At 45.0% G+C, this 19,061-nt stretch overlaps 1 protein-coding gene across 2 annotated transcripts; it reads left to right on the forward strand.

The window, feature by feature from the left end:
• Positions 1 to 43: 43 nt before the first annotated feature.
• Positions 44 to 18,545, forward strand: LOC136433988 (uncharacterized). 2 transcript variants are annotated; one of them, XM_066426631.1, is made up of 21 exons: positions 44 to 158; positions 3,130 to 3,371; positions 4,121 to 4,310; positions 5,255 to 5,406; positions 6,158 to 6,334; positions 6,897 to 7,114; positions 7,507 to 7,589; positions 7,956 to 8,053; positions 8,554 to 8,655; positions 9,120 to 9,338; positions 9,778 to 9,888; positions 10,659 to 10,817; positions 11,264 to 11,432; positions 12,431 to 12,627; positions 13,022 to 13,074; positions 13,404 to 13,576; positions 13,944 to 14,164; positions 14,758 to 14,897; positions 15,237 to 15,420; positions 15,793 to 15,936; positions 17,019 to 18,545. In XM_066426631.1, exons 3-21 carry the CDS (start codon positions 4,133 to 4,135, stop codon positions 17,259 to 17,261), a joined length of 3,021 nt encoding a protein of 1,006 aa, XP_066282728.1. In that variant the 5' UTR covers positions 44 to 158; positions 3,130 to 3,371; positions 4,121 to 4,132; the 3' UTR covers positions 17,262 to 18,545. The 2 variants fall into 2 exon arrangements, with proteins under 2 accessions (XP_066282728.1, XP_066282729.1); XM_066426632.1 differs by lacking the exon at positions 44 to 158 and having other exon boundaries at positions 2,870 to 3,371.
• The last annotated feature ends 516 nt before the right edge of the window (positions 18,546 to 19,061 follow it).

Consider the following 19,061-nt stretch of genomic DNA (forward strand, 5'->3'; position numbering starts at 1 on the left):
GTATTATCAATTTGGGTTCATTGACCCCCCGTCTGCGGGCCAGTGACCGCAGTCCCGGCATGCACCGGGAGACCAAAACAACGCCATATATGGACATGGACAAGGTTACTGATCGAACACAACCTGCCGTGGGCCAAGGACAAATAGATTTACCCAAGGTGACAGACATATTCTTTTACAAAAATATAAACACAAGCGTTATCGTCTTGACGGGTTCACAGAAGCTGGGGTGATATTACGCGTGTGATGAGGATAAACTAGTAAGTAACATCAGAAATTGGCCGAAATAGGCTGAAAATCACGAAATGTAAGCGTTTAGATACATATTACTAATTATTTGACATACCGAAAAGGTCACTTAGGGCAAATTCAACAAGGTTCAGTGACTTCAGTCTGCCCCGTGGGATTTGTTCGCCTATCAATTATAGAATGGCTGGGGTAAACGTTAACGCGTTCCCTAGCAGGCCCCAATGTGACCATTGGGAAAGGCAATACCCCCTGTCAACTATTTCCTCACTCAGGTGAAAATGAGAAACTAGCTTCGGCTAGAGACGTCCTCTTGGATGGAGGCCCCGTGTTTGAGGAGAGCCACACCTCGAGCACGTTAAAGATCCCACACCTGAAGTCGATAACTCGGAGTTAACGTTAAGTCCATCCCAGTAAGAATCGTTATATTCAGTCCGTTCTTACGCAGTTAACGTTAACGTTATATAACCTTAATCTCCAAGCAGATCCACACCGGGCGCGAAAATCTACTCTACTCTACTCTACTCTAGTATGCTAGCCAGAGAAGGTCCAGTCAGCCAGAGAGGGTCCAATAGCCCGGGCTATTGGACCCTCTCTGGCTGACTGGACCTTCTCTGGCTAGCATACTACGATTTTCGCGCCCGGTGTGGATCTGCTTGGAGATTAATATAACCTGTGCAAAACTGATGTGCAACTTTTTGTTACCTGTTATGCGAAACAAGCAAACAAAAACCAAGGAGGTTAAAATTTCAACCTCCTTGCAAAAACAAACAAAAAACGTAAAAACGTTGCACTGTTCACTCCCAACAGAGCTTGATTCGTCATTACTAGGAACATCAACTATATCATCACGGCATATCGATTTTGGGCTCAGTCCGGATGTGCATCCGCGTTGAAAGTGATGCATGGGCCCTTAGGTAACGTTGGGCCGTTTGCCCCAAATTGACCTCTACTGTTATGTGTAAAGCGGAGTTGTAGTAATACCTCGTGCCGTGGATGAAAAATAATATAAGTTAACTTTTCTTTATAATTGGCTCGATTATAACGTTACATGATAGACGGATTAGCCTAGTAGAATGTTATCTATGTACCAGTGAATGCCATACTCTGTACCTTGTACAATTGTTGAGCAATAAAGTTATTAATCATGAAGTTCTTTCTTTCTGACGTCATCAGTAATTTTGCCGATTTTGTTTGGGACGGGCTTTATCTTTCGCGAATATAGCGCCTAATTTTGCGCGTTATTTTTGACATGAAAATACATGTAATAATTTTTTCCTAAAATCACCAAAATTAGAGAGGTCGCGGAAGAAACAAAACTCAGTTGGTCTTGAAGCTGAAGGGATATCCTTTAAGCCTAGGTTACACATAGCCGAACATGGCCTCCCGACTGTCCCCCGACCATGGTTAGAGTGATTCGGGAGTGATGCGGGAGCTAGGTCGGGTGGCGTTCGGCTGAGTCGGGTGGCGTTCGGCTGAGTCGGCGGGTGTTCGGCTGCACCAGCCGAATGTTTTGAAAATTTCAAAACATTCGGCTCTGGACGGAGGGTCTGAAATGGGTCGGCTGGTGTTCGGCTGGTGTTCGGCGCGGTCGACTAGTGTTCGGCTGGTATTCGGGAGTGAGTCAGCAGTAAAATTAGAACCTTCTTCACGCCAGAAACACTACTGACTTACTCCCAACTAGTTTCCAACCTACCCATAACTCACCCCAATGCCGTAGACAAGTCTCTGCTAACTAATTCTCAACCAAGTGACTACTATCGGAACGTGGGCGAATCACCCCCGACCTTCACACGACCAAAAACAAAGAAGAACACAGAAAGCAGTATTAAAGCTACCCATGATCCGAATTCGATCTCTCGGTGATGTTAACAGCATAAAAGAATGGATTATTCTAATTAAAAACGAAAATGGCCCCTCTTTTAAAAGTTGCTGAATATGTCCATTTCAATTCGTGAGAGGGTCTGCATTCGGTCGGGGATTAGTCAGGAGAGATTCGGCAGTCTGCGGCTAGAGGTCGGGATGGTTGGGAGTAGGCTAGAAAGTAATCGGGGCTCATTCGGGAGCAATTCGTGTACTGGTTAGGAGATGATCGGCGCATGTTCGGCGCCAAAGACAGGCGTGGCCCAAAAACTGGTCAGACTGCTCCCGAACTTCAGCCGACCTGAGTCGGCTGGTGTTCGGGAGCCATGTTCGGCTATGTGTAACCTGGGCTTTCGCTAGAGTCGAGGGTGTGCATCCTCGATTTCAAACCCGAAAAAATCCTGCTAGAGTCCATTCGTATCCAGGGCACCAAAAGGGTTGTCATTGTCATCATTTATACCTGTTTTCAATTCTTTGTAATTATTTGTCTAGGAGATTTCATACTTTGGAAATATGGTGCCCAAAATCACTTTGCATCATCTCACGCATACCAGCAGACGACGTGCAAAGTCTAAGAGATCTTGAGTTATACATAGCATAAACATAAATGAATAGAACACACACAACCAATCGCTATACCTCCGTGGGAGGTGAACCTCCTTCACGACGGTAATAAATGATAGCGTTTAGTGCTACTGTTTTTTTTAGTTGCCAAATTAGCAATTTCCCGCACGTCCGCTCCATATGGCCACACATGTGAATTAATGCTGAGGTGACCTTGCTCGCTGCATGACCGGGTCTCACTGAATAGGACAGGGTCATTTGGGGTCGCTTCTGTAACGTCAGCGTAACTTTATCCCTTACCTGTGCGGAAAAATACACCGTCATTCAAAAGCCGAACGTTGCAAAACAACGGCCGAAAATACAAGAAAAACACGCAAAAAGACGTTATGCTCTGTTCTTAATTAAGGACAATTACCACTAGAACCCTAATTAGTCAAGTGCATTCTGTCCTTTTAGCAACGTCTGACGTAACATCTGACGTCAGCCGATCCACACATCTGCTTGGATAAGAAAGATAATACCCACGGAGCTGAAGGTCATTACGTTTGAGAGGAAATATGATAACATCACCGCCCTTGCTGAAGGTCAGAGTTTAAAGTTTAAACAACAAACAACATCCGGCCTGACCAGTCAGTTCCTTGTGGAATCTTCGCCGAACGGGCGCTGATCAATACGAAGGGTTTGGACGCAACAAACTAGTAAGTTATGCCTTATCCCCATATGTATATCTATAACTGTTAACATTTATGTAACGCTTGATAATCGCGTGCCTGAGAAATTGGACCAGGTGTGATTTGCCGCGGCGACTCTGCTTGGATATGATATATACGTTAGTAACGAGAACGGTCCTAATCCCGACACATCCCTAATCCCAACATAGTTCGGAAAACAATTGTTACGGCGCTATGCATAAGTGTATATATAACATTAATAGTGTCAAGCCTTCATCGCGGGTCAGACGTATCTTAGGAGTTCAATGATTTCCCGGGACTGGTAGAGACTTAATTAAAGGAGTCTTGAAGTTTAGTCCCATGCACACATAGCCGGCCATGACCTCCCGACCTCCCAGCAAAGTCGTGAGCAGGTCCTGAATGACCCTGAATGTGTGAGATGGGCTTAGATTACACGCTTTGTCAGCTCATTTAGTGAAGACTCTTATTTAAGTTATAACCTTTGCCGAGAAGGGTATGTTTTGCACAGCGTTCGTGTCTATGTCCTACCTTCCGTCTGTGAACATAATAACTCAAGAATGCCTGGATGGATTGTCTTGGTACTTGGTATGTGGGTAGGTCTTTTTGAGACCTTGAAATGTTTAGATTTGGGGCCCCCAAGCAACTCTCTATGGTGCTGCAGCGGAACTTCCTGTTTTGATATCTTGTGTTCTGAATATGCTATCAGGTCATGATTTCTTAATGGTAGATAGCTCTTGTTACTTATGCATGAACAGTCCCAGATCGACATGGCGGGGCTGTTTTCTATCGGAGTGGACGTTGGCGGGACGAACACGGACGCCGTGGTGCTACAGGGGGACCGGGTGGTCTGCTGGAGCAAGCAGGTGACCACCCGGGACGTCACCGCGGGGGTGGCCCGGGCCGTCAGGGCGGTACTCAAGCAGCTGAAGGACAAGAACCTGCAAGGTAAGCATATATGATGTAAGGAGACTGGAGAACAGGTGCTGTCTTATTCTTGAGGTAATCCCAAGAACACAGGAACAGACAACTTCCAGTCTATCTGAAGCGGCCCTGGTTATTGAAAGAAACATCCTGTCAATAGTGCACTAAATTCTTATCGACAGGAAAATGTTGGGCAGTCCAAAAGGGTTAAGGAATTCGTTTGAATCATCCATTCAATAGTTATTCAGTCTTGCTCAGGAGTTGTTTTTGTACCATTGAACAATACAGGATCATTATCATGATTAGGGTCATGTAAGGGTTGAGGGTTGACAGGATCATGAGGTGTTATCCTTTAAGATGGATTATCAAAGGCTGTAAGGTACCCTCCGATTGGTGGGATTCCTTGGCTTCTGATTGGTTCCTAACAATTCCTGTCAATGATACAAGAAAAATTCTTGTTAAATAGTGCCAAAAAACTGTGATTACTTATCACTGGACCATTGCAAGCTACAGCAATAAACAGGCAGGTTTATATATAACTTTATTGCACAACAAGTGTACAAGGTACAAAGTATGGCATCCACTGGTACATAACTACAGTTCTATAAAGCTAATCTACCTAAAACATCTTTATTGAGAAGTTAATTGCAAGTTCATGCCCGTGGGCTAATTGCAAATACATGGTAAAGACATAGGGAAAAACATACATGCGTCAGTAAACTGTGTCTGACTTTGTTGTAACAATAGGCTACTGGTACTAAATACAATTGTTGGCTATATCTAAACTAGCTGGGTTTGACTTCTTTTTTTATTTTGTATTTCTAAGTATATAGTATGGGATGGGAATGGGCTTTCAAAATCATTTTAGGAATTTATAACGTTCTTTGATATATTTTCATATGTATACCATGCAGGGGTTTACCTGTCTATATGTCTCATATTGAAATGTCCTCAATTCCCCACCTCAGGCACCATCTCGCGGGTGAACATCGGCACCACCCATTTTGTGAACGCCCTGGTGCAGAGGCGGGACCTGGTGCCCGTGTCGGTGGTGCGGCTGTGCGGCACGGCGTCGCGGGCGCTGCCGCCGTTCTGCGACTTCCCCAAGGACCTGAAGAAGGTACAACAACAATCAAGTCAAAGTTTATTGCACAATGATTGTAACAGGTATAATGTACGGCAAAATACTACTGGCTTCTCATATTAAACTAGTACAAACTACAGGAAGGTTCTAGGCTATAAAATGTTGTCAATGGTAGATGATATGAACAGGAGGTACAATAGAGATTCGTATAAGTCAATTATATGGTGTGGTGAGGAGTTGAATGTACGTCTTACACAATTAAGTTGCTATTTCACTGCATGTACATTCATTTATTTTTGTGGGGACTTTAATGGGTCAAGGGGAAAGGAGGTTTTTGTAGCATTTTAAGTTTGCGGTTGAAACAATTCCAAAGACCTGAAGAAGGTATACCGGTAGTGTGATGGAAAATCTATAGCCAGATATTTGCATACTTTTTTCATTGTCTAAGTCCATATTGATACCAGGTATTGAGACCGGGTATTGATACTAAGGTCTAAGGTAAGGTGAGTCCATATTGATACCACGTGTATGTTTGAGACTTTTGTAAATTCAAACCAAATAAAGTCAATTTTTGGCCCTTCAATTAAATCCTCTTTTCACTGAATGAATGATATATTTCTGGTAGATCCAGATCTCATACATTTGGGCAAAAGTACCAATTTGGCCTGTGCTCTACTACCCTATTGGGAAATGTTGTGTGAGCAAAGAGCACCTCTTCTAAAACAATCTGGTTGGTGTTGCTAGGAAGCACATGCCCCTTTATCCTTTATTTGGTTCATTCTTACAGGTGGTGTGTGGGTCGTACCACCTGGTGAACGGGGGTGTGCAGTTTGATGGGCAGGAGATCTCATCCCTGGAGGAAGAGGAGCTGAGGACCTGCATCAGGACCATCCGGGACGAGGGAGGGAGGAACGTGGTCATCGCTGGAGTCTTCTCACCCGTCGCTCCGCAACAGGAGGAGAAGGTGAGAATTCTAGAAATTTTAAACTTTCTTTCCTTCTCTTTCTTTCTTTCCTTCCTTCTTTTCTTCCTTCCTTTTCATTTGTTTTGATAAGTCATTCAGTCATTTATTCTCACCCGCTCACTCATTCACTCTCACTCACTCACTCACTCACTCACTCACTCACTCACTCACTCACTCACCCACCCACCCACTCACTCACTGACTCACTCACTCACTGACTCACTCACTGACTCACTCACACTCACTCACTGACTCACTCACTGACTCACTCACTGACTCACTCACTGACTCACTCACTGACTCACTCACTCACTCACTCACTCACTCACTCACTCACTTGAAATCACTCACTCCTTCACTCCTTCACTCACTCCTTCACTCACTCACTCCTTCACTCACTCACTCACTCACTCACTCACTCACTCACTCACTCACTCACTCACTCACTCACTCACTCACTCACTCACTCACTCTTTAACAATCTAATGTAATGTTGCTTATTTAAGAACTTGAAAGTCCCAGAAAGACTCCCTGACAGATTTTCTCCCCTGAATCCCTCCAGGTTGCGGATCTGTTCCGTGCGGAGTTCCCGGAGGTCAGCCTGACCTTGTCCCACGAGGTCGGGCAGATCGGGCTGCTGGAGAGGGAGAACGCGGCCGTCCTGAACGAGTGCCTGAAACCTCTGTGCCACAGGACGGTGGAGGCGTTCAGACAGGCACTGAACGCACTGGGACTGACCTGCCCCTTCTACCTCACACAGAACGATGGGACACTGATCAGGTGTGGGGATGGTGTTGTTTGTTCTTTAAGTGCATGCTTCGTCTAGTTGAAGGCAGTCCTAGCTTGTTATTCATCCATATCTACATGTAGCTACCTGGTTCCTACTGGATAGGGCAACAAGTCTGGATACAAGTATTGAATATTAAGAGTGATTAAAGGGATAGATATCAGCCTAATGCAATCCTGGCTCTAAGGTCAGGTTTGAGTCCCAAGTTCCTGACCTCTTTCTGAACCCCTATATTTATACTACCAAGTTAAAGGATTGAACTATCCATTCAATATCTTTTAGGAAAGGCACTCCATTAGCACATCTAAGAATCCACAACACTTGAAAAGATCAAGGGGTACGAATTGTATGAGTAATGTGTGAATGCCTGATGTTTGTATTCCAGTGCAGAGCAGACGTTGGAGTTCCCTGTTCGCACGTTTGCGTCTGGACCAACCAACAGCATGAGGGGGGCAGCCTTCCTGTCAGGTGGGACCCAATCATGACAGTGTTTTGGCGGGATCTTAATTTTGCTTCAAGTTCACAAAGAACATTTACTGTATATTCATTGTTTTATTTATTTATTTATTTATTGCATACATGTAGTAACATACAGCCAACATTGCCCATTGGCTATCATCAAGTGCTAACCTTGGGAGTTATACAAAATGATTATACAACCAGTAATTGATAATATTAGAAATTAATTGAAATTTACATTCATGTATGATGTATAAATGCAAATTTTACTGTATCACAATCAAAGAAGTGCGCCTTTTCCTGTGCAAATTTAACCAGGCACTTTTACACCTATGTGGCATGGCGAATACTGATTTACACATATCTTGGTCACAGGTGTGGAAGATGCTATCGTGATTGACATTGGAGGTACCACGTCTGACTTGGGCTGTCTGATGGGAGGGTTTCCACGACAGGCGTCAACCAGGGTCAAGGTTAGACATTTGTAGTGTACCAGGGTCAAGGTTAGACATTTGTAGTGTAGCAGGGTTAAGGTTAGACATTTGTAGTGTACCAGGGTCAAGGTTAGACATTTGTAGTGTACCAGGGTTAAGGTTAGACATTTGTAGTGTACCAGGGTCAAGGTTAGACATTTGTAGTGTACCAGGGTCAAGGTTAGACATTTGTAGTGTACTAGGGTCAAGGTTAGACATTTGTAGTGTTCCATGATCAAGGTTAGACATTTGTGGTATACCAGGAGCCATGTCCTCATTGCATAAGTGGACCTGTGGGTGCGGTTCCATCCAAAGGTCAGCCCCAGCTTGGACATGTTGTAAGGGATTGCATTTGTCATTTCAGATGGTGACATAAAGCCAGCAGCCCCGTGTATAGGGGAGCTACAGCCATAAGCCTCAAGCACCAAGCCTCTGCATAAAAGAGCCCAGCACATTTATTGAAAAGACTTTGCAGTTTTCCTCTGTGTTCCCCATGACAGGTTGGAGGAGTCAGCACAAACTTCCGCATGCCGGACGTCCTGAGCATCGGGCTGGGAGGGGGATCTATTGTCAGACAGACGGACGGAACAGAGACAAATCAGGTATGTGTAGTGTTTCATAGCTGTGTAAATCTGTGAATGCAAGATAATGGAAGATATCATTAGATGTCAACTCGTGAAGCTTGGATTGCCTTACCCAACTTGTCAGTAATGCCTTTTGTGTGAAAAGGGTAAAACCTTTGAAATAACTAAAAGGAATCTTCCATCATCACCATCATTGTAAAACTGAGAGGGTTCTTAATGGAAGGACTGAGTTTTAGACATTTACATTTTGAAATAGTGAATAAAGATAACATTTTCTTTGCAGGGCACTCAATCAAAGCTGATCCAACCTGCGCTGATCTGTAGACAGCACATAAAATTTAGCCTTTTATCAAACAGAACACTTCTTAAATCTTTCCCAGCGCCCAGTACAGGTGGGTCCCACCAGTACGGGGTACGGCCTGGTGCGGGAGGGTCTGGTGTTCGGCGGCTCCACCCTGATGTCTAACCTGCATCTCTCCCAGCGCCCAGTGCAGGTGGGTCCCAGCAGTACGGGGTACGGCCTGGTGCGGGAGGGTCTGGTGTTCGGCGGCTCCACCCTGACCGCCTCCGACGTGGCCGTGGCCGCAGGACTGGCCGACCTGGGCGACCCCGGTCATGTGACCAGTCTGGACCGGGTCCTGGTGCAGCGGGCGGTGGACAGGATACACCAGATGGTCGAGGAGGCCATCGATCAGGTCAAGGTGGGAAGCAATCAATCAATCAATCAATCAGTGAATCAATCAATCAATCAATCAAATTGGCCGGTCATCAATTTTGCCGACTGACGTTGGTTTAGCTTTTTTTGGCTCTGAAATCGTTTGAGAGCGGAGATAAATGCTATGTGTTTTTTGTTGACGCCAGTATCCACCAAGTAGAATTTTCTCAGGAGGGAATGGATGCAGTTGTGGTGAGAGCGTAATGTTTTCGGTCAATGCAGAGATCGGGTGGTGCCGCATAACATTACCTTGTTGGTGGGCAGGAGTACTTGGTAACTAACAAACCGATGTACAATGAACGGTCCATTGCCTGAAGAGCCACCAAAAGGTGGTCACATTTGCCAGCTCACCAGGTCTTTATGTAGAGGTGGGTCACTTGAACAGGTGGTCACTTGCTGAAGATGTTTTACCATTCTTTACTCAGCTAAGTGGTGAGGAACAGCCCATTCTGCTGGTGGGGGGAGGCACAATTCTGGTGGATGGAAAGAGAAACATCAGCGGAGCATCCAGCATTCAGAAACCTCAGCATTATCAGGTTTGGCTAACATGTAATGTAATAATGTATATCAAATTCCATACAAATGTTCACTATGTTTATTGTACTGATAACAGTCTCAATAGTTTTTTTTTACTCGTTGATGACTGGCTTAGTTTTAGCCAAAAGAAGAACAACATACATGTACATTTAATCTATCATGTAGCCACTGGCTGTGTGAACCAATCACAGGCCTCCATTCCTATTGGTTATACAGCCATAACGTCACACCTCACCTCACCTCACATATCCCTTGACCTCTTTGTGGGCTGTTGGGGCACCATGACTAGTTACTCCACTATCCTCCTCCACCTCACTCTGTCCTTCGCTGCTCTCATTGTTACAAGCATTCAGAAGAAAGTCATGCATTGACCAATGATGTACACCTGTGGGACTAGTTATATGGTTAAAAATTTTTTAAGACGTGCCAGTTTGAATTGACTATGGTATATGATAATAACTCAAATGATCCACTTTTCCCTTGGCGTTTATCGTGACATAGTGCCTGACCAGTGACCTATACCGGTAACCACCTTATAAACCATTTAGTTCACTCAGTGGTTTATGAGATGGTTATAGGTCACTAGCCATGCAGGCATTATGTCATGATAAACGCTAAGGGAAAAGTGGGTCATTAACCCTTAGATATTTTCCCAACAGTGGGTCTTTAACTCTTAACCTTCTCCATGCAGCCTAACTCTGTAACCAATAGGGAATTGCGTGCCAAACGGCTACTTCAGAGTGCTAAAACTTATATGTTTCCCCACCAGGTAGCTAATGCAGTGGGAGCAGCGCTGGGGCAGGTCAGCGGGACTGTGGACAGGGTGGTTAGCCTGGTGCAGATGTCTCGGGACGAGGCCATCAGGAGGGCAAAAGCAGACGCCGCTCAGCAGGCCGTGGCTGCCGGCGCAGTGGACAGCTCTGTGGAGGTTGGACATTAATTCACAGAATAGCAAACACATACAGAGAGATTTTAGATAAGTGACAGGCATGATCCAAAAATCAGAAGGCTCTTCTCCATCACTTATTCGATACGGAATAATGTGCTTGACCCGTTTAACAATTTTATCATCAACAAATATTCAAACTTTACATATTTTTTCTGATATCTTTCCACCGGAACCTGGCCTTTCTGATTCCTGGCATGATGATGATGTCATAGTGAGCAAAGTACTTGAAACCTAGCCCATAAAATTCCCCGGCATCCGTTAGTAGACCTAGGCGGGCGGGCGAAACACTACAAGCGCCTTAGAGATACCTGAAAGCTCCCGATGGTACGGTTACTAGGCTATAGTTATGGAGGTGTTTGACTTAAAGACTTATGTCCTCTCCTAACATTCTAGAGATTCAAAAGTAACCAGTGTCTCTGTTGCAGATTACAGAAGTGAGTGAGGTCCCCCTAGCATACCTGCCCGGTAATGCAACCAAAGTAACAGTGAAGGCAGTGGGGCAGCTGGGGGAGAGACTCTCTTGTGAGGGAACCGACTTAGCGGACATCAACATTGATACCATGGCAACGGAGCAGCAACAAGAGGAGGGCGATGGTAATTTTCCATCATTTCTTGTTTCTTGTAATCCTTTGCAGCAGTATAATAATAGGAAGACAATGTGGTAAATTTGATTAGTAGAAAGGATAAATATTCACCACTATGTCAAACCTGTACAAGTGACCACCTCACAGTAAGGATTATCTGGCCAATGCAGGGCTCAAGTTTCAGGTTCTGTGACAGGACCTCTCCTTGGTGCTGAACTGAGTATCACCAATTATTACATATCTGTGACAGGACCTCTCCTTGGTACTGAACTGATTATCACTGGTTAGTGAGCTATAACATTACAGATACAAGTTCTTAAGAGAGGCTGTAGAGTTGGTAATTATGCTTTGCTGACATTCTTCTTTATCATATGTCATGCACCCAAAATTTTGTGTGCCCAAATTAGGTGTGCCAGTGCTCATATTCCCAAAAATGAATTTTGACCTATGCAATGTGACCTTTTTTTTTTGGTCACATACATAATTCTTCTCATTGACACAATAATTATTAACCTTTAGCACACTAAAGTGGCTGTTTCCCAATTCCCTATTGGTTACAGAGTAAGGCAGCAGGGAGAATTCGAAGGTTAAAAATCCTGTCTATAGTGTCAACATACACCAGATTTTACGGATCCTTGAGTGGCCTCTTCATTGACAGTTTTGACTGCATAATGCACCAGCTTCACAGGGGCACCAATTTTTTAGCAAATGCCCACAAATACCCACTTTGAAGAAGTCTGTGCTGCATGGATCTCAATTTTTTGCTCAGAATATGTTCAAGTTGTGCTCCTATTTATCCATCCTGATTTTCAAGTCAAATCATGAATATAAGCTAAATAAATCGGACGTGACCATTCTTACCTGACTTTTTACAGAATGCCCAGCACTCTTTAGCGAATGACTACTGTATCCGCCAAAATATCGGCCATTGTGCCACAGGTGCTCAATCTATCACCATACATGGGCAGCAGCTTTTCTACCGTACATTCACCACTTTTTTAATTCCAGCTGCTGATGCGGCACCCCCTCCTATTCCTCCCGCCTCCCTGGCCAGCCACCTGCCGACCCTTCAGGAGACGGAGCCCGAGATCGACCCTGAGACGGGGGCGTGGGTGCTGAGCCGCTGGGACGTGGAGTGTCTGGCCGTGGGGGCGGGGATCCTCGGGTGCGGCGGCGGAGGGAACCCCGGGCTGGGCAGGCTGCAGGTTTGTTTGTTTGTTTGTTTATTTTGCATAACTGGTAAACCACCTTATGGCATAACACGCCAGTTAGGTACATGCTCAGTAAGACTGTACTGAAAGGTTTGATCCACTCACACTGGGAAGGACCTCTACTCATTTCAATGTGTAGTGTGTTCTTCAATGTACGTGTGGCTCTTCTCTCACGGGGCCTCCAGCTTTTCGTCCCATCTAAGAGGACATCCCTAACCAAAGCTGAGAACTCATTTTCATCTCAAGAGTCAAGTGAAGAAATAGGTCACCCGTACAGTAGAGTTCCTTTCCCATGGCACAACATTGGGGCCTGCCAGGGATTCCAACCCAGAACCTTTAGATTCTAAGTCAACAACCCTAACCACAGGACCACCTTGCCACCTTGCAGGTGCTGCGGGCACTGGAACAGGGCGGAAAAATCAGAGTCATCGCGCCTGAGAGGTGAGAATCTCAGTTTTTTTATCTTCTGACATTTGGCTGCACTTCTTCCTATCTTCCTAGAACTCTAACTTTTCAAAGGTTTTTGTTGAACCACTTTTCAAAGTTTTGCTGTCTCTCTCTCCCACTTTGTCTCTCCCTCTTTCCCCCTCTCTCTTTCTCTCTCTTTCTTTCTCTCCCTCCCTCTCTCTCTCCCTCTATCTCTCTCTTTCCCCTCCTTCCTCTATTTTGTTTTTCTACTTCATTCAAGCTGGTGTGCCATGCCAAAGTTACAGATACAGACACAGAAATCCACATTCTGTTCTTCAACTGTTTTTATACTTCTATTTCAGACTCGGCACCACCCCCGCCCTGACTGGTTCTGTGGCGTCCGTGGCCTTCATGGGCGCTCCGACCATCCAGTTCGAGAAGCTGTGTGGCGGGAACGAGACTCGGGACGCCCTACGGTGTGTTCAGGACCTGTGCAACGTCTACAATAATAATGATAGACAGCTGTCTAACACAGGTGACAAAATGTTTTTGCGGTGTTTTAAGTTTGCAGCTGAAAAAATTCCATAGTAATACATTGGAGTAATAGTGTCATTAGAGACGCGTGTTCTTAGTGTCATTAATTTGTGTTAGAGAGGTCACTGCAAAGACCTTACAAGCAAAACCACCGCTATCATTTCATTACATTTTTAGTTACGTACTGTCTCAGCATAAAGAGATTTGGTGTCCTATAGTACTCATGTAACCTATAGCCTTGATGAAGTGGCCTTTAGGCCTTGTTACATCATACTCATAGTAAGAAAAAAAGAGAATAAATGTTATTCGCATGTAAGCTACACTTAACTACACAGCACTAAATAAAGCTACCTATGTCTATCTTTCAGATGGTTTGGAAGTGAAGCGAGGTGACGGTGTGACATATCTTGATGACTACAGACCTGAACAGACCGATCATGAGACAGACCAGGGTGTTGACAGGGTTGTCGCGGTGATGAGTGCGGAGATCGGCGGGCTGAACTCCATGGAGCCGCTTGTGGTGGGGGCAGCGCTGGACCTGCCCGTGGTGGACGCTGACGGCATGGGAAGGGCATTCCCTGAGCTGCAGGTGGGGGAGGAGATTTTTGATTCCTGTCTGTGAACATCTGTATCTGCATCCAGTTGAACCGCCCTTTGGCATAGCACACTAGCTTTGCAGACACACGGCGTCACAGCAGCTGGTTAGATAATACAGAGTGCCTTTAGATTTGCACATCTAGCTGGAAGCATAATGTTCAAAGCTATCAAATGAAACAATACCCAGCTCTTGTCATTTTTGATCTGGTGTTGTCCTGCTGTCCTGTCCTGTTCAGTCCTGATATTTCACTGGTCACAGGTCTTGGCTATTGCTGTGCTGACTTTGATCACTTGTACTGTTTCTATGCTGTTCTATGATAGTATTGATTGTAATCTTTTGTTGTTCTGCCGATGTTGTTCTATTCCTGTCCTGATGTTGTTCTATTCCTTTGCAGAATTTGTTCTATACCCATACTGATGTTGTTCTATTCCTGTGCTGATGTTATACTATTTCTGTCCTGATGCTGTCCTTTTCCTGTGCTGATGTTGTTCTATTCCTGTGCTGATGTTATACTATTTCTGTGCATCTCTTCCTGTCCTAATGTTGTTCTGTTCCTATTCAAAAGTTGTTCTATTCTTGTACAGATGTTTGCACCGTTCATCTACGGCGTTGACCCTTGCCCCGCTGCCGTGGCTGACGACAAAGGTCAAAGGGCAGCCATACTGAAGACCGACTCCGCCAAACATCTCGAAAACCACTTCAGGGCCGTCTGTGTTGCCATGGGGTGAGTCATCAATATGGGGGGACTCTAGAATAATCCCGTTTTACAGACAAGGTTCTCAAGACATAGTCTGACTAAATCGGGCTTAAAGCAGCTCTCCCATTGGTCAGGACCCATAGGGAAGGACTACACACATTTTTTTTGATTATTGAAAAATATAGAACAGCTTAGACCATGAAACAAGAGACTATGTCTGAAAATTGTTGAAGCCTGGAAGAAATGATGACAAACTTAGCTCATATCACAAGCCTTAGATCTTACTCAATACTTTTGCATCATATTTGTAGTCAGTCTCCAGAGGATTCGTCATTCATTGTATCAACTTTGCATGTTTCCCTCCAGCTGCAGTGCCGGGGTGTCGTTTGCCCCCCTCACCGCCCCCCAGGTCCGCTCCACCTGCGTCCAGTACTCCCTCAGTCGAGCCTGGCGCCTCGGCCATGCCGCGTTACACGCCTACAAGAGCGGCACGTCTCCGGTTCAGGCCGTGCTGCAGCAGGAGAATGGCAGACTCCTGGCCATGGGAAAGGTGAGCATGCCCATGATTGTACACATCAATATTGGTATCCTTCTTCTTGCTGCCAATTGTTAGTTGGGTAACTGCCCTATGTTCTGAAATCCCCATGTTCCAAAATCCCTACGTAAATATTTTGACACACACAGCCATGATTTGGTATCTGTATCTATCTGTATCTGTATAGCCAGTATAACCGTCCTTCGGGATAACACACCAGCTTTGCAGGCACGCGGCGCGGAAGCAGCTGGTTATATCGCACCGAACGACCTAAACTTTGTTAGAAAGGTTTGCTAAACCCCAGTACTCTTTTGTGTGTGGTGGATTATCTTATGAGTTGTGGCTCTCCGGACCTACCAGGTAAGTTTGACTGTTCTTGCTCCCCAGGTCTCTGATGTCCAGAGGACCACGACGGCAGGGTTTGCCCGAGGGGTGCTGAAGGTCGAGGGGTCGGGGGACTTCCTGGGTCAAACCCTGAAGATCGACTTCCAGAACGAGAACCTGGTGGCAAGATTCCTCAGCGACAACAAGGTGGGGTGGTCACTTCAACTGTAAATTCATTCATTTTTGATTCCATTTTTTGGTAGGAGTGAAAAGAAGTTTTAAGTTCGCTGTTGAAACAATACTGTTACAAACGAGGTTTTAGGGCTTGCTGTATTAACACAAACACACATTCCTGAGTGATAACAAGATGGGGTGTTTATAACTAGAGTTAGCAACAGAGGGGAAAGAGTTGGTTGGAAGCCTGCAAGTATCGCAAGCAGCAAATTATGTGATCAAAGATTGGAGTGAAAAGGAAAACTACTATCCCTGTCCTTGGTGCTGAATTACGATCGAAGGGGAAACCAGAAGAATGTCACCACTTCTTGTTGACAATATATGATACATGTTCTTCTGGAAACAAGGCATTTTTCTTACCAAAATAAAAAATATGACAATAGTTTTATGTAGCTCTTGCGGCCTTTATTTTCTTCAAAAATTCGTGAATTCATTTATTTTCGATTCAATTTTGTCGGTAGGCGTGAAATGGAGTTTTAAGTTTGCTGTTGAAACAATACTGCAACATAAAAACACATTCACGGTGACATGACTCTGCAGTGGAGAGTCACTGCAAAAATAAAACAACTGCAAACAATTCAAAGATGTAATGTTGTATAGAATACACATCTAGTATGCATCATCCAGTGGTAAGCAACTCAGTCCGCTTTTGGTCCAGTCTCCAGAGGGTAAAGACTGTGACTTCCTGGCTGTTTAGCACGACTGAAGTCCATTAAATTTGTGCAGAAGTAGCCATCACTGCCGAGAGTCTGCAAAACTGGTGTTTTCAGCAGAGGGCCTTTACACTTACATGTACAGCAGTAAAGAAAGATGGGTAGATATGATATGATATATACCCAATCTTTTTCCTCAGTTGCCACTGCAGGCCTGTGGAGCTAGTGTGTTGTACTGAAGGGTGGTTATGTCTAGCCAGGGTGCCATCCTATAGTTGGTTTTTCACGGCTCCCAGAGGCAAACATGGAAGCTGCAGAAAACCAGTTAGGATGGCACCCTGGTTATGATATGATATACCCAGTAACCTCTACAGATTCAAATCTGCACTTCGCCCCATGTAGGTAGTGGCGTGTGTTCCTGACCTCATCACCGTGGTGGACGCTGACTCGGGAACTCCCATCGCCACCGAGGAGCAGCGGTACGGCCTGCGGGTGGCCGTCCTGGTTCTCCCCGCCCCCCCTCTCCTCTGCACACCTCAGGCACTGAAGGTGGTTGGACCTCAGGCGTTCGGCTATCCTGAAGATGTGATCTACTCATCTGTGGGAGAGTACAATTGTAATGAACCCATCCCTCCTAAACCTTAAGTTAATATATGGACTGGAACACAAAAGAAGTCTGGTACACCTCAACACCTCAGGCACTAAAGGTGGTCGGACCTCTGGCCTCACCTGTGGGAGAGTACAGCTGTAACAAACCTATCCCTCCTAAACCTTAAGTTAATATATGGACTGGAACACAAAAGAACTCTGGTACACCTCAACACCTCAGGCACTAAAGGTGGTCGGACCTCTGGCCTCACCTGTGGGAGAGTACACCTGTAATAAACCCATCGCTCCTAGATCTTAAAGACTGGTACACTCGTGTAGACCTCTGCACTCCTCAGGTACTTAAGGTGGTGGGACCTCAGGCATTCGGGTACTCTGAAGACGTGATCTACTCACCTGTTGGAGACTACAGCTGTAATGAACCCATTCCTCCTAGACCTTAAAGAATGGTACACCTGTGTAGGCCTCTGAAGGCACTAAAGGTGGTGGGACCTCAGGCATTCGGCTACCCTGAAGACGTGATCTACTCACCTGTGGGAGACTACGTACACCTGTAACCAGCCCGTCCCTCCTAAACCTTAAGGACTGGTACACAAAAGAACCCAACACACTTATCGAGAACACTGGTACACCTGCAGGCACTGAAGGTGGTGGGACCTCAGGCTTTTGGCTACCCTGAAGACGTGATCTACTCACCTGTGGGAGACTACACCTGTAACCATCCCATCCCTCCTAAACCTTAAGGAGTGGTACACCTGTACACAACTCTGCACATCTGAGGCACTTACAAGTGGTGGGACCTCTGATCATCTGGCTATCATGGAGACATGACCTGACTCAACTGATGTAACCATCCTATCCCCTAATTTACCTTAAGAACTGGCCAAAAGCTGATCATTTTAGGTTTAGAAAGACAAAGATATTGACCTGTGATCTTTGGAACTGCATTCTTGATATCTCAAGGATATTGGTGAAGAAACCATGTTTATCAATTCCTTAGAACTTCAATCGGGATTCATTTATTCAATTTGTATATTTTGTCTGACCCTTACCAATTCCCTCATGTCAAAGTTTGAATGAATAAAGCGTTTTTAAAGAGAAAGTTGCAACTCACATTACTTTATCAGAGCAAGAACAAACATTTAATAGTTTAAACAAGGTTTTTGTATGAAGATATTCCAATGTTACCAAACATATGTCCTAATGTCCTCTGTTCACAAATTGTGGTACTTTTTGAAACAGAACATTTATTTTCAAATGAGAAATGCTTTCTTTATATATCTTTGTACTACCATCACTTGAGAAATAAATTCAATGATATCATTCTAAGTCTTGTTAATGTTGCTGACATCACACTTCCGCCAACGCTTTTCTTTGGCCACCTCTGAAAGGCGGGTTTCTGAAACGTGGGTTTCAGAGCCAAATGTAGCACTGAAGTCAGTCGGCATTTTTGACAGCCTATTAACGGCAGCGGACACGTTAAATGACTTGACTAAGTCACTTGACTTGACAAATGGAGATATAGTTTTGGGTGTGTGTGTGTTTGTGTTTCCGGACTTTTATAGTCAGCATAACTCGAGATCCTCTGGATGAATTACACATGTATGATGCTATTTTTCATGTGGGTAGGTGTTGGGAAGACGAAAGTCAATGTCGATTTTCGGCCCCCTGGTATGTAACCTTGGTACTGCAGCAGAACTTTTTGGTGGTAGATAGCTTGTGATGTAAGAAAGAAGTGGTGTAGGTTTGGGCCCCCTAGCAGCTTGCCCTGGAACTGCAGGGGTGTTTTTTGTCAAAATCTTCGAACTGAACAATGGAATGACGGATTTCTATGATATT

This window comes from Branchiostoma lanceolatum, chromosome 4 (genome assembly GCF_035083965.1).
Source record: "Branchiostoma lanceolatum isolate klBraLanc5 chromosome 4, klBraLanc5.hap2, whole genome shotgun sequence".
Lineage (NCBI taxonomy): Eukaryota > Metazoa > Chordata > Leptocardii > Amphioxiformes > Branchiostomatidae > Branchiostoma > Branchiostoma lanceolatum.